We start from the raw sequence: 15,153 nt of genomic DNA on the forward strand, positions 1-15,153 counted from the left end.
TCTTTATTTCTGCCTTAATATTTTCTTTGCACTTCACTATCTTTAACATATCCCTTTACTTTCCCAGCTATAACAGTTTTTCTTCCCAGTGTCCTACATCAGCTATTTGGCCAATGAGCTCTGGAGTTGACGTTCTTTGAACGTATTAAGAGCTCTCATGAATGAATACAGAAGGATTATTTTGATGACACAATCAGCTTCCCATCTAATGGCTTTATGTCTTTATCCACATAAAGATATCATAGCAGAAAATGAGACAGAAAAATAAAGAAGACATGAGACAGGAAAGATAATTCTGGTCCTTTACATGGCAAATGGTTTGAGAAGTCATCTCCTTTCTGTTCTTACAAAGCAGATGCTCTTTGTTCCCTTTAATAAATGTTTCTATTGCCTATCTTTGCGGACCTTTCTTATAACAGTTAAAAGTCTCTGTTTCCTTTCAGCTCTTTTCCATTTCTTCTCACACTACACTAACCATAGTTCCCTTGAAAGAACACGTCACTCTTCTTCCACAAAGGTAACAACGCAAGTCTCCTTGCATAGTCAGGCAGCAGGTATCTACTCCCTCTTGCATTTTTTTTTTTTTTTTTTGCACAATAAAAATAATTACTTATCCTGGAGATATGTTGCACAGATCAGCTTCTTCCTCTGCATTTAAACCTCCTAACCTCTTGTTGCATCTAAGTGGCTGGGAATGCACTACTCCAAAGCAATTTCATTTTAATGAGCTCACCACTCTGAGTACATTTTCAAAACAAAAAGTATTCCAAAAGAGTGTATCGAGAGTGGTTTCTTCATTAAAATCAAAACACTTTGAACTGAAGGAGCACACTCCAAGCCACTTTGATGCCAAGGTAGCAAAGCCAGTTTTAATCCATGCATATAACGGATGTGCAAGAGATTAGCCAGATGTTCAATTACTACTCCTAAGAAACTCTGTGATGTACTAATATGCCTGCCAGTGGCTCCATAAGTACTGTTGGGTACATACCAAATAAAATAAAAAATCACTGACATCAGGAATCTGCAAATCCTTAAATTTTTACTTGTTTAGGCAACATTTGTATGTAAATAGTATGGCATTCTCAGACTATCTTTCGAAAGCTGAAATTCTTCCATATATAATAAAGCATTTGATTCTTCCCAATTAAACATTTTCTTGAGAAAAAATATGCAGATATAACAACTAGAAGAAAGTTTGTGTAACATTGTAGGATTCAACTGACTAAATTTAGGACAATGACATTTTTGCTGTTTCTGTCTGAACTAATTCTGGCTTGCTTTGTGGCACCTGAAGAGAGACACCTGCACTGAGGGCATGTGATTTACTTCATCCTGAAGCACAAGTCTAAAAGGGACCTAAAAGTGCCGGTTTGTCTACATTGACTCAAAAGGTGAGAAGCTTTATTTCCATATCAGAAGGGGGAAATGCCTACCTTTGAATATCTAATGGTAGGGGTGATGGATCCTCCCTGCAGAGTTAAAAGTCACGATATACGTTCTTGTGGTGATACTATAGTCATGTACCAAAACATCCATATGATCATAATGAATACAATGTCTAAATAAAACAACATGAAAAAACCTGACATTTCAGCCTTCACTTTAAATAGCTTTGTTTATTTGGCTATGTGTTTATATCTACATACACTTTTAAATTATTTGAATAGATACATGCTGCTCTAAGGGCTGATCTTCTCTTGGGATGTGCAAAATACAGAAAATAATTTATTTCATGAACTTAGAAGTAGTATAGTAGTATGCTAATTCCAGAGAAAACACCTGGAAACATAAAGTAGAAAATAGTGGAGGAACCCAACTCCCTGTACAGTACAGAATATGTAAAAAGAGGCTTCTGCCACCTGACTTGGACGTATCTATTTCTTCAGAAAAGTGAAAAGGGAACTGCCCCTGTTGAGCAAGAATCCATGTGCTTTTATGTTGGACTTTGGGTGGAGCAGCAGTATGAGCCGAGAGAGAAGGAGGTTTCCTATTGCTCAGGATCTTCTCCTTCAGAGATAGTCTAGTCATGCTCTGTCTGGAAAAACATGGGCAGAATGACCTTGAATATCCTGCTGTGGGTTTTGCTGCTCTATAATGTCTGACAAAGCCTTGTCCTTTGAAGGATCTTGAAATCTTAAAAAATTATATTCTATTGGACACCAAAAATATTTTGAAAAAAAACCCTTGCCCTCCCCCCCTTTTTTTTTTTTTTTTATGGCAGCAATAAAAGTTAACCCAGCCAGTCAGTCCTAACTATAGCATTTTTGGGTTTTACCTCAATCCTTGCTTCTTACACACTGCATACATAAAACACAATCACATTCTTTATCTGGCTGGATCTGCTTATCTGGATCTGTTTGAGACTCTGATGTTCTATTTACAATTTTTTTTCATGTTCTTCAATTCATTGCAGCATATCCTTATCAAAAGACGAAATAATGCGATATAATCAAGTAGTGTTGAGAACCACAAAGGCAGACACAAAAGCCAGAAAAGTTCCTTTCATTTTTGATCTGCCCTAGTATCTGTTTTTTCCTAATACATGGAATTATGCTGGGTTTGGTTAGGTTTAATAATGTAACTTTTTACAGCTTTCCGGACAAAAATACATCTTTCTAAACCTGATATGTTTACCGAGTTAGAAGACACTAAATATTTATTACCATATTTTACTATGTTTTCTACTACGTGCTTAGTAGTCTCTTCTGAGCATAAAAATAATATACAGAGTGGTGATTCAGATTTGGTACCTACATCCCATTTGAGAGGTAAATTTAAAATATGATACAAATACAGTTAAAAAATGAACATTAAAGGAGCAGTACATTATACTCATAGATTTTCAGGCACATTTTCCAAGGTGGCCTCAGGACTTACGACTCTGTGTAAAATGAAAATAAAATATTGTCCAAATTTTTACAGCTTAACTAAAGTCTTCTTTTTCTAGGTCTCCTAGAAGGCCTTTGTCACCAATGGAAAGAAAGAGGCATCACCAGAGAGCAAGTCAGACCTCAGGTGGAGTGTATGGTGTGGTAACAGGTATGTCTATTTTCTGAAGGAATTATGAGCCTTCCCTAGATATCCCACCAATATGTCTAATCTTAACTGGGCTGGATCAGAGCGGAGGGCAGTAACTTCTTTAATGATGAAAAACCTGCTTTGAAAGAGTCTGTGTGAGCATCAGCTGACAAGCACTTGTGCTATCTTTTAGAAATATTGTTGAAAATTTGTCCCAAGTTTATGCATACTAACTTTAACAATGAACAAAAAGTGATCCTATTTGATTACTTGCAAAGCCCCACACTTGATTTTTCTATTATTTTTTTGTTAAATTATGTCTTGTAAAAACTTATGTAAGTACACACACACAACATAAAAAGAAAGGGAAATATTTCACTTTCAAAACTTGTAAAGGCATCTCTTGAAAAGACACTGAGTTCTATTCTTATCCCCAAACTCTCCAGTCAGTACACACATGAAACTTTGACTCCATTTAAAACAAAATATTCATGAGTATCCCCCCATCTGTGAAATATTGACTACATTTCAGTGTCTAACAATTGAAAAATCAGCTAAAATTACTGCTTCCCTACACAGACGGGTCCAAACATTGTAGAGTAATAGCTAATGGCTTGAAGTTTACACATAGAGCAGAAACCTTTTCCTTCTGTAACTTCTTTCAGAGGATGAGTACGTACCATATTTTTCTCATTCATCTTTTTCTTTCTCACGAAATGCTACGTTTCATGACATTTGAAATGCTGGTGAAATACACTTCCAATTCTTAAGGAGGCTCAAGTATGAAATCAAGTCCACATCACTGTTGGCCGTGCATAAATAAAGGCTCAACAGGAATAGCACACTTAGGTCTTAAGAAGTGATGTAAATATCTTTCATTTTATAATGTTTACATCCGCAGACAGGTTGTAGCAATGAACTGAATCCCTTCTAAGGGATTTTCAGTTCACTTTTGCAATCCCTCTGGAATCTGGGATACTCCACGTGCAGTCCACCTGTACATAATGCACACGTGATTTGTACGCCTGCACACACATGACAACATTCAAGTTTGTACAGAAAATAAATCAGTAAATGCTGAACTATTGGAAAGAAGAATCCAAGATTTACACTAGTGAGAGCAGAATCAGACCTATCATATCCTTGACAGATACGATTGTCAGCAGTAAAATGGTAAATATTATCAACTGCATGTTCTTGTAGGCAGGGTCAATGATTATCATTCGTATCTTGCAGGAATAGTTTTTCTTTTCATAGCAACACAGTATTTTCCAGTGCACTACCTGGTAGGTCACAAAATCCTTTGCAGTTGTGTGGAATGAAACTGTACATTTTCATCAGACTGGCTCTGAAACTTAAATTGTGTTTCCTAGGTACAAACGTTTCTGACAATAAGAGAAATACAAACAGCAGCATATGAGCCCAAAAAACAATTTATACTGAATTAAAACATTAGCTTCACCCCTTAGACACAAGATGCAATTTATTGTCTTATCATATAATTAGAACAACAGAGCATGAAATTTGTTTATGCACCACTGACCTCTAAAGAGCTCATTGATATTGTGGATCCAGTTTCACTTCTTGATAATCCTGCATTGTCATCCAGCTCTGAGGCAATGAAGTTCTTCACTGCTGTGCGGGGCTCAAATGGTAAATTCTGCATATGTTCTTGGGTGGGAAGATGCTGGTCTAAATTAATATTAAATTGGTCCATTACAGAGGGATTCATATTGAACTCTGGATTAACTTTGTAGTGCAACAACCTTTCATGAGGCAATGTATCCATGCCTATATTCATCTTGCTCTCATCTTTCAGTGATGGCTGGGTATTTACTGAGCCCCTGGGCATGACAATATAGTCGCTTTCTATCATCCGTTCTTGAGGATGGACTATGTCCATATCCGCACCTCTCAAGTTATCATCAGTGCATAAATACACAGTCCTCCGCAACTCACTGTTGTCTTTTTTCAAGCACTGATTGGCCAGTTCACTCATACTCATAGGCATATGGAGACCTGTTGGTTGCTGGATGATGACTTTGGAGATGATGTTTCCAGGCAAGGTAGAATAGCTCATTCCTTCAGGGTTTGGTCCCTTCTCCTCTTCTTCATCGTTTAGTGAAATTCTAGAAAGTGTTCCTGTTATAGTAGCTGCTCTGCAAGGTCCAATGTCTTTATGCAAAACTGTCGGTCAGAGAACAGAATTCTTACAACATGAAACCATGTCTGCCTAACACTCCTTTTGCTTGTGGCTTTATTTAGCAGCACTCCCTTTACCAGTGCATCTTCTTAACTCTTTTCCTATTCATTTCAACTTGTATTCTATGAATTTTCTTTGGGGAAGGCTTTTTTCTTTTTTTTTTTTTTTTTTTCAGATCAACATCTCTTAATCTACTGTGTATAACTGACACAGTTCTCTGACTAAGCCTCAGTCATTTATATAAATTAAAAACGCTCCTTCATTTATTCTTACTGCCTTACACAGATCTTAGGTGACCTACAGCTTAAGGAAAAGCCTGACATGTGGAACTTGATTAAGGGTTTTCCAAAAAAAGTACACTATGACATCTCTACTCCCATTATTAACTCCACATGACCTCCTGGAAAATGTCAAACAGATTGCAAGGCAGAATCATTTTGTCAGTCCATTGTAATGACCTTCCATAAGATTATAACTATGAACATGTGTTTCTGAGCTCCTCAGTGTTCCTTTTCCCTCACTTTTTAAAACTCTTCTGTGTTAAATTATATTTTAAATAAAAGTGATAAAAAAGTAACTACATTGGGAAGAAATTTCATTAGTAACAGAAAGACATATCTTGCTGCATCTGAAGAGGTTATGAAGAATATAAACGTCTCATAAAACAGTCACAATCTACTTTTGGTGTGGGCCTAGGCCTTCCTGTTCAAACTTGTAGCAACATCCAACAATTTTTTGTTCTGGTAAACTCCACATGTAAAAAGTATTAATCCTGCCATAGAATACAAAATTTCCAGAAGCACTGAAGGATGCATTCAAAAGCAAAGCCTCTATTCAATCACAATTACTGATCTTAAAAAATAAATATGTCTATAATTCAACATTTGTAATGAAAGAAAAAGGATAGATAGTAAGAAAAAAAAAAAAAAGGAACCAATTACTGGGCTTATTCCATCTGGATGCAAAGATTTTCTTGTCCCAGTGGAAAATATTTTAATTCATACCAGTGCGAGTTTGTACAATAAAATCCAGCTCATGGGCTGAGACAGTAAGACAACTTCAAGTATCTCAGGTGCTACTTTTACAACCCTTTTGGCAGCCTGAGGGCTCTGATGACCCAGATCCCCTGGAACCTGTCAGTTCACTGCTATGTTCCCTAGCAAGCAGCTCATAAAGGCAGCTCACTTTGCCAGAGGCAGGAGCTACATGGACCAACGCTGGACTTCTGTCTGCATTGGATGGTGGCAGATGTGCATTTGTGCTACAATGTGCTTTCCTGCTCCCTGCACAATACATGTGCATATTAAAACTAATCCACATGAATCAATTAATACCATGTTGCAAGAAACTGAATTGTCAGTTTTTTAAAGGTGGGTGACTGGAAACTCAAAGTTGACTTTAATGAGCTCAGCCTTCTTGGCTGCTCATAGAGCCAGCCAAGAGAGAATGTCCTTCATGTGAGTGATCAGAAGTACTGAGTCAGGCTTCTGCCCTGACCCACCCTGTTCAGAGGACACCCTTTGTTTTCTTTCTTTCTTTCTTTGTCTCTCTCTTCATTGAAAACAGAGGGTGACTCTTGGTGGGATTGGCTCTCTAGGTAAAACTGTTATTATTCAGAAACAAACATAGCTGACTCATTAAGAATCATATTCCTGAAACATTAAAAACAACCAACCAACCAACCACAAAAAAACAAACCTGTTCTACTAAAGTGGAATCAAATTTCATTTTCCTGATACCATGTTGCTTAAGCTACTGTTGATTTCACTCACAGCTCTAAAAAATTACCCTCTTTAAAACTAAACCAATTGATGCATCCTTCATATACATAAACCTTGGTTGTGTACTAGGGCAAGGAACATTTTCTGTGTAAGATTGATCTTCTTTCTAAAACCATTTTCCTTCTAATAGGCAATCATACCTTTGGCTGCTTCCCAACTGCTGAATTCTAGTAAAAGGCTTTCGTAAGAAAACAAAATAAATGTATTTGTACCGTGGCATCACTTTTTTCTTTACATTTATAAAAATACGTTGCAACCAATTGAACTCTGATATTTTTCTAGCTTTCACTTTGCAAGGAACTAGTACAAGACATCTTTTTGTTGGCTAAATGTTCTCTCAGTGTTCTTACCTGACCGACAAGCAATGTCCACGTCCTTTTCAAAATCAGTCTGTAACAAGAAACAACGAAACAGGACAACCATTATTAATTGAAAACTAAACTACAATACCTTTATGTCAACTGGCACTTCCAAAATGTCCTACTTACAGAGTCATAGTCTCCTAAAAGTGGTTTCTTGTTGCTGAGAAGGTGAAGTGTATTGTTTTACAACAGCAGAGCTTTACAAACTTTCCTAAAGTATAACTGGGTGGTTTTCAAAGTATGCTGCCTGACCAGAAAAAATAAAATAAAATAGGTGGAAGTAGAGTATATAATTTTAAGAAAATGACACAGTCTATAGGTTATTTATGTATATGGAAGAGTAACTTCTACATCTCACGGAAGGATCATCTTTAAGGAAGCTTTTCATAGTAATTTTATAAACAGAAGTATGGAAGATAGCCAGCAATACAAATTACTATTAATAAGTATATTTCAATTAGTCTACCCTGTCTGAAATTTCATTAATTTTTAATGAAGTGGTTATTTGTTATATAACATTCTGTCCATCCTTGCTACTAATGTGAGGATGTAAAGTTTGTACTCCCTGAAAATAACTATTATTTATTTCATGGGACAAAAATGAATTGTAAGAGCTAAGAATGAACTTTAACAGTTGAAAATCCAAGCACACTTTTCCCAGTTAAGCAAAACTATTTATCCTGTTACAGAATTCAAGTAATTTAAACTGTTTTTATTTTCATGAAAAGTTTATTACATGAATAATGTTTAATAAAACTGAGCTACTTTTTGCTTACAAAGTCCAAACATTAGATTCCTTTTTGATTAATCATTTTTTTAAAGGTATCTGCTTGCTGAGCCTTGCATTTTTTTAGGGATTGATCCTGTCCCCATTATAGTCAATGACAAACTGTCATTGAAAGTGAAGGGACCAATATTTTGTCTTAATATACTACCTAATAATATTAGTGAATCTAATGGCATACTCAGCCATTTGCTATCATCACTAACTAGACTCTCCCTCTAGAACAGGGATATCCAACTCATTTTCACCGGGGGCCACATCAGCCTCCCAGCTGCCTTCAAAGGGTCGAATGTCATTTTAGGACTGCAGAAATGTGGCCCCCGGTGAAAATGAGTTGGATATCCCTGTTCTAGACTCTTTAGCACTTTCTACTTGTCTGAATTACTTTGAGAGGAACATTTTTAAAGGCCTCATGATGGGAAGATTTTCAAACATATCAGTGCTTTTTACACAAAAAGTAGGAAAATTCAATGTACATTATCAGATACTTTCTCATTTTCTATGTAAGTATCTTCTGTCATGAAGAACACCGCTGCAAGATACTAATTCACTCTGCTCCACTAAATGATCACACCAATAATTTAAACTTGCTAAGAGATATAAGCAAGTAGATGATGATCTAAACAGACGTGCTTAAAAATGGTGTTAATATTTCAGCTACGCATACTTGCCATATACAGTAGTGTAAGTTTTTTTCTCTTGGATAGCAACCCCAAATTAAGAATAAAAGAAAAAAATATAACCTAACCATGATTTGAGCATGTCCGTTAGGAAAAGAACTTGAAGAATCTGCGTTGATTGGATCCTGGCAATTTCTCAGTCGACATCTGAATGCATCTTGAACCTGTGAAAACAATATCTTATACTGATTCTTGTGCAACAACTGTGAGGAATACAATGTCTGATTTTCTTTAGTATACTTAATAAATGAGAAGCAGTAAACATAAATGCTTATTTCTGCCATTTCATACATTCACTATTTTGTGTGGCTGCTGCAAAGTCTGTCAGTCTATCACACCAAGACCACAGAATTTATTTGTCTAAGGGCAGAATTAACCGGTAGTTAGTGGTGATATAGTTAGTACTCAAGCCAAATCTGTCTTCAGTGATAGCATTTGGCTTTGTCTTCTCATGCAGTTCACTACAGGTCTGTTAGCTGGATTAATAGATATACTACTAACCATTGCAAAATAAAATGTATCTTCTGCTTGATAAAGATTCTTGAAAGACAGTTCTTAACAGTTACTATATGTGGTTCAACAGAGAGGCACATTCAAAAGAAAAATGCAGTTCCTATTTGCTGACAGTATAATGGAAATACATTTTGACACTTTCTCACACACACCATATTAGGGACAGCATGGCAACTTTTGGAATGGAAAGGAATATTTTCACCACTATTTTTAAAGTATACAGGGAATATTTATTTGAACGCAAACCCCAATTTGTTTCACTTCTATACATATCCTCAGATGCATTCTAATATAGAAATACAATCTAAGTTTTAAAATGTGATTTTTTGTTCCAGAAATTCAAATACCCATATTTGCCACCTGCTTGCATGGTGTCACTTGGAAACCAGGAACTTAGTTGGGTGACCTCTAACCAAAACTAATATAATGTCTTGTTTGAATATGAAAATACTCTCAACAAAATGCCTACAAAAATCTACATTCCATTTATTATCTGTATAAATTACCTCACGTCTTATTCAAAATAATTAAAAGGAAGAAAATCAGGTTCTACTCATGGACATTTTGTGAACAGCAGGATAATTCATTAATTGACGCTGATGAAAAGGCATCCCCCTTTCAACATATCATATTCTACTGCAAGCTGTTTAAGAACTTTCACAAAAGGTGAAATGAAATAGAAAAAAATGATTTTTGTAATTAGAAAGTGCTCAACCTTTAAATGACTAAGAGTGCTCTGCAGTTTTGCGCAGTTTTGATAAGTGACCATTGTGAGTGGAGGAAGACTAATATAGAGCAGAAAGAAGAATGAAGTAAGGTTGAAAGGTTTGGATTGATTTCAAAACACTGAGATTTCTCATGTGGTAGGGAAGTGGAAAGTGTGTTGACCAGTATGGAGACTCAGACTCTGATATTAAGCATTACACTTGCTGTGGTTTTCCATGTGTTTGATGCTTATTTAATTTGGCATCTCGTAGTTGTTGCAAATTTAATCCAAGACTTCTCTCACTTTATCAGTGCTGATGTCAGGTCACACTTCAAACTTTTATGCTCTTGGATAAGCACTGGCGTAGCAATTTGGCAAAAAAAGAGAAATGAAAGTCTTTCCCTCCAAAGTACTCACAGCTGTGCTGAATCTCATCTCAAGCCTCATGATGCTTGACCCTAAAGCATTATTCCTTCAGAACTTGTTACGTGACCTCTCTCTCTATGCAGTGGTCATCATTTTTGGGACTCTGTGTTCATGAAGCTTCCCCAGTTCAGATAGCTCCAGAGATCTTAAGAACTATATGTCCTACTTGCACTAGTTTCAATATCAAAGCACTGAATCTTGATGTCAGGATCCACTTAAATATGCATGTTTCTTACAGTGTTTCTGAAGTGCACGCAGCATATGATTTTAACATATTAACAGAATGTCAAATGTAGCTGTATCCATCATATTGACATATGTTGAAACTTCTAGGTGTCCTCACATAAATCAGAAACAAAAAGGTTGAACTTTCTAAATACTAGCTTATTTTTCTAAACTGCTTTTTCAAACTTGAGTATGTAAAGACTGTGCTGTCTCTACATTTTACTTTGAAACATAATCTTGTTTCCTTCACTCCCTTTTAACATCAGGTTACAAGACTTTCTCAGAGCCAGGCAGAGCTGGAGAGACAGATGTGATGAACGTGCGGGTACCATGGAAGTGGTTCCCTTAGCAACAGTAACCAACTCCAAGCTTTTATAACTTACCCTCTCCCTACTCATGCACTCTTTATTTTTCTCCTGCAATACAGAAATGTGAGCTTTAGACACCAACGATGCATTTTAATCCAAATGCTCTCTAGTCAGCAGAGCACAGCAAAAGGAGAACACACGGGTTGCTTCCATCACCAGCATTAATGGGAGTTACTCAGTGTGATTCAGATTAGCTTTAGACAATCTCATATTCAAGTAGGTCAGGAAAGCCATTCATTCTGATGCTAGCACTGACCTCTTCTATCATGCTGTGTTCTGTGACACATGCCTCACCATCTTCCAATGCCCAATTAGGTATTTAAACAGCAAGAAGAGAAAGAAAAAAAAATAGTAGGCTCTCTGGAGTAAGAGGGCAACATAAAATAATAATACCTAACTCCTACTTTGCATTTTTCTTTCCTAATGTTGAAATGGTCTTTAAGATGTCTCATGCTTAAGAAGTATTATATTTGTCTTAGAAGATAAGAAACTGAAATATAGAAGGATTTAATGTATTTCAAAAGATACTGATGGAGGGCAGAAACAGATATATCATGAGTTCTCTTTTAGTTGTACGTCTTACTCAGTGAACCTGCCTGGCTTCCTAATGCAGCCCTTGTTACACAAGATCATTGATACAGTATATTAGAGAAAGTAGAATTGTTTCCATCATTTATGTTTATACCAATATAGCTAAGAGGAAAAATGGGGGGTTTATATACATAATTGCAAAAGTCTCTATCTTTTTGTAATATAATGGCAATAAAAGCATAGTAAAGCAGGGCCGTCCTCTTCTTTGTTTGAATTTTATGGTGATATATTCTACCCCGTATTTTTTTCCAGACAGGTAGAATTATTGTTTTGCCTGTGCTGGCATGCTATAAATATTAGATCAATCCTATAGGATATAACTGAGATAGCTTTGTGGCTGTCATCAAGAGTGACAAATGTGTTGGTTGGGTTTCCTTGACAGGCACTGGCAGAACAAAATGCTTTTGCAGACAACAGAAAGTAACAGACTGTTCTTTCAGCTGGGAGGTACCTTGTGCTGTGCAAAGACTGCATTGCACATTGTGCGTGATGGCCACTGTCTTGGCTTGTACTCAACTAAGGGTCTCTTGAGCTAGAAAGCCAGACTCTCTAGAGCCAGACTGAAACACAACTTACTGGAGTTCTGTCTCTGTGTAGGAACTTGTTGCAGTAAGCAGTTACGTCTTTGCTCCTGCAAATTGGTCCATTAAGTGCAGACTATACACGTATTTGAAACAAAATTTTTTTCAGGTGCATGAACTTTTACTTCTTTGCTGTTCTTGAAGAACTTTCTATTAATTTTATTTTCCCATGTATAGAACAAACCAAACCAAAAAAAACCCTAAGTTAATTCCTAAAGAGGCCCAGTTTACAGTTTAAATCTGGAGGACTAAAGAAGATTCAATGTGTTCTGTCAAATACAGTTCAAACAGCAATATCATCATCATCAAAACTGGAGACAACCTATTGATTAGTGAATAAGTTGTCTCTGTACATTTATTTCTGCCTAAGTTGTCATGACTGAAGAAAAAACTCCTTCCCCTTTTGATAAGGGATGGTCTTATCAAACCAAGGTGCTTCTTGGGCCTTTTTGGGAAATCTTCTCATGAGGTCATTTTTTAAAATACCAGCTAGACAGATTGATTAGCTGTTTTATCAAAAGCCCTTCTTCTAGAATTTCAGTGTTAGAACCAGGAGGTGTAAGTGCCAAGATTGGCTTGTGGGAACAACTCCTTTAAGTAGTTAAATGAAGTAATGATTTTTCGCAGTTAGATGACATACGTATATCAGATTGGGTAAAAGAACAGCAAATAGAAGAAACCATAACTAGCTGATTGTCTGCACACAAACAGCTAAAAGATTCTAAATTCCTGTATAAACATCTTTAGAAGCAGATATTTTTGTGTATTGCTTGCACCAGAACCAGTGAGTTAAAAGCGGTTCAAGTCAAGGTACCCTGTGAATTTGAAAACTGAGTTTACTTATAGAAAAGACTAATTCTGCCTCTATCACCACTGCCCTATGTGTGAGTAGAGTCAGACAAGAACATTTCTATGAGATATTTGGCAATACTGAAACATTCCCTGAGAATTAAGCCTTTGAAGCAAATAGCTGTCATTAGACTAGGGAACCTGCCTTGAATTCAAGGCTTGGGGCATTGTGGGAAGATGTCAACTCAGTTTCATCTTAAGCAGTCAAATTTTTTTTTTTTTTTTAAATGGCTGTGCTTTTTTTAAATTTTATACAGTGCTATGCTATGTTACTTTTAGAATTTTACATGGATTTTGCCCTGTTTTTTGATGAAATCAATGACTGATAAACAGGTATGTGTTGCAACTGCTCTGCATCCCACACAGGACATGAGGAAATGGAAGAAACTGCATCAGGGGAAGTTCAGATCAATCACTATGAAAAGGTTTCTCACTGGGAAGGTTGCCAGTCACTGTAACAGGCTCCTCAGGGAAGTGGCCACTTCAACAAACCTGTCAGATGTCAGGGAGCATATGGGCAATGCTCTGAATCATATAGTTTAGTTTTAGGTAGTTCTGCAAGGAGCAGGGAGTTGGACTTGATCCTTATAGGTCCCTACCAACTGGAGACATTCTATGATTCTGTGAAAGATAATGTTGTTTCTATGCCTGTTATTTATTTGTTTGTTTGTTTGTTTGTTTGTTTATTTATTTAAAGATTTCATCTGCAACCTTGAGCTAAAGATATATATTTTAAAATAGAAATGGTTCCTCAGGAAAAGTGGGAGGTAGTATGCCCTTTCCAGCCTAATTAATATATCCCAATGGAAACAGAAATTTCATAGACAGGAAAATCAGTATGGAACTGCCATTCTTTCTACTGAAAATAGTTGCAGTGTCTTACTGTTTTACTAAAAGAACATATGAAATGACGGGTTTCAGTTGTGCAAATGAGAATACCCTCTTTCACAGACGTAAATCATATGGTGAAAGAAAATGCTGTAGAATATAAGGGGATAGCAAGACAGTTCTAGGTAAAATAGATTCATATTGAGTATTTTCTCTTACTCTGGATACATATAGATATAGGATAGTGATGTAAGGTTCATGCAAAGTGGTACACTGCTGAAAGACTGAAATAACTTATGTCACTCATATTTCTTTTTCATCAATATAGTGAGTTGCAATGTTTAAAGGGTGTGAATGGTGGAAAGAGAAACCACTGTGTGAGATTCCTCCCTCAGCATTGACAATAAACTTTTCTTGAAACATCTTCCTGTTTTTTAATCCTGAAATGCTTTTGAAGCCTTCTTGCCAATCAGAAGGAACCATGCTAGACAGTGTAATTCAGTTTATTGGTGTGGTAAATATCCTGAAGCTGATAAATGGCTAGTGCATTAGGTATGCCAGCGGACCAGGTTACTGCTCTCCTCTCCAGCACCCACTGCTCATTTTTGATAGACAGTCCCACTACCACAGATCTGTCAGCAAACCTGTTGTGTTACTGCTCTCAAATCAATCCATCTCCACAAAAAGGTAGGGTTAGTTAGCAGGTTAGACAGGTTAGAGAAGCTGTCACCAGAGCCAGATTGAAGAGCATTTGTGTGGTAGCTTTGTCATCAGATTTCAGCAGTGATGGATTCTGTGGTGGGTGGCACTGAGCTATGAAGGGCAGGCTGGGGTATCAGTTTTTCCTTGCTGTTCTCAAAGCATTCATCTGTCTTCATCCTCACTGTCCCCACAGCTTAAGTATGCAGTTGAGTTTGCAGAACTACAAAGGTAGACCTTCACCAACAGAACACCTCACCTCCTTGTGTCCTCTTTCAGGGACAGTTTAAGCAGAAATCATTTTGTGTCTGAATCAGTTTTAGAGACTGTAAAAATCTATAGCTATTGGTCTTCAGGAAAGGGCATTTATGTTAGCACTTACCTATACTCATAATATTGGGAAAGCTTAACACTTAAAAATAAACTGAACCTGGGACTGATTGAAAGCCACCTTTAATTAAAGTGGGTACAGTTTCATACTGAAACTGACATCCTGCACCTGGAATTAACTGATCTTCTTCCTCTCTCTTTCACTT

General features: G+C 36.7%; 1 protein-coding gene across 7 annotated transcripts in view; it reads right to left on the reverse strand.

Annotated features, from left to right (window-relative positions):
- The window catches only part of ADGRB3 (adhesion G protein-coupled receptor B3), a 445,285-nt gene that overhangs the window by 14,287 nt on the left and 415,845 nt on the right, over nucleotides 1-15,153 (reverse strand). For all 7 annotated transcript variants that reach the window (XM_071806930.1, XM_071806929.1, XM_065834941.2 and 4 more), the window contains 3 exons: nucleotides 8,900-8,995; nucleotides 7,356-7,395; nucleotides 4,565-5,208 (listed from right to left, as the gene is read on the reverse strand). In XM_071806930.1, the coding sequence (XP_071663031.1) occupies nucleotides 4,565-5,208; nucleotides 7,356-7,395; nucleotides 8,900-8,995 (780 nt within the window). The remainder of the gene's footprint in view (nucleotides 1-4,564; nucleotides 5,209-7,355; nucleotides 7,396-8,899; nucleotides 8,996-15,153) is intronic.

This window comes from Patagioenas fasciata, chromosome 3 (assembly GCF_037038585.1).
Source record: "Patagioenas fasciata isolate bPatFas1 chromosome 3, bPatFas1.hap1, whole genome shotgun sequence".
NCBI classification, from domain to species: Eukaryota; Metazoa; Chordata; class Aves; order Columbiformes; family Columbidae; genus Patagioenas; species Patagioenas fasciata.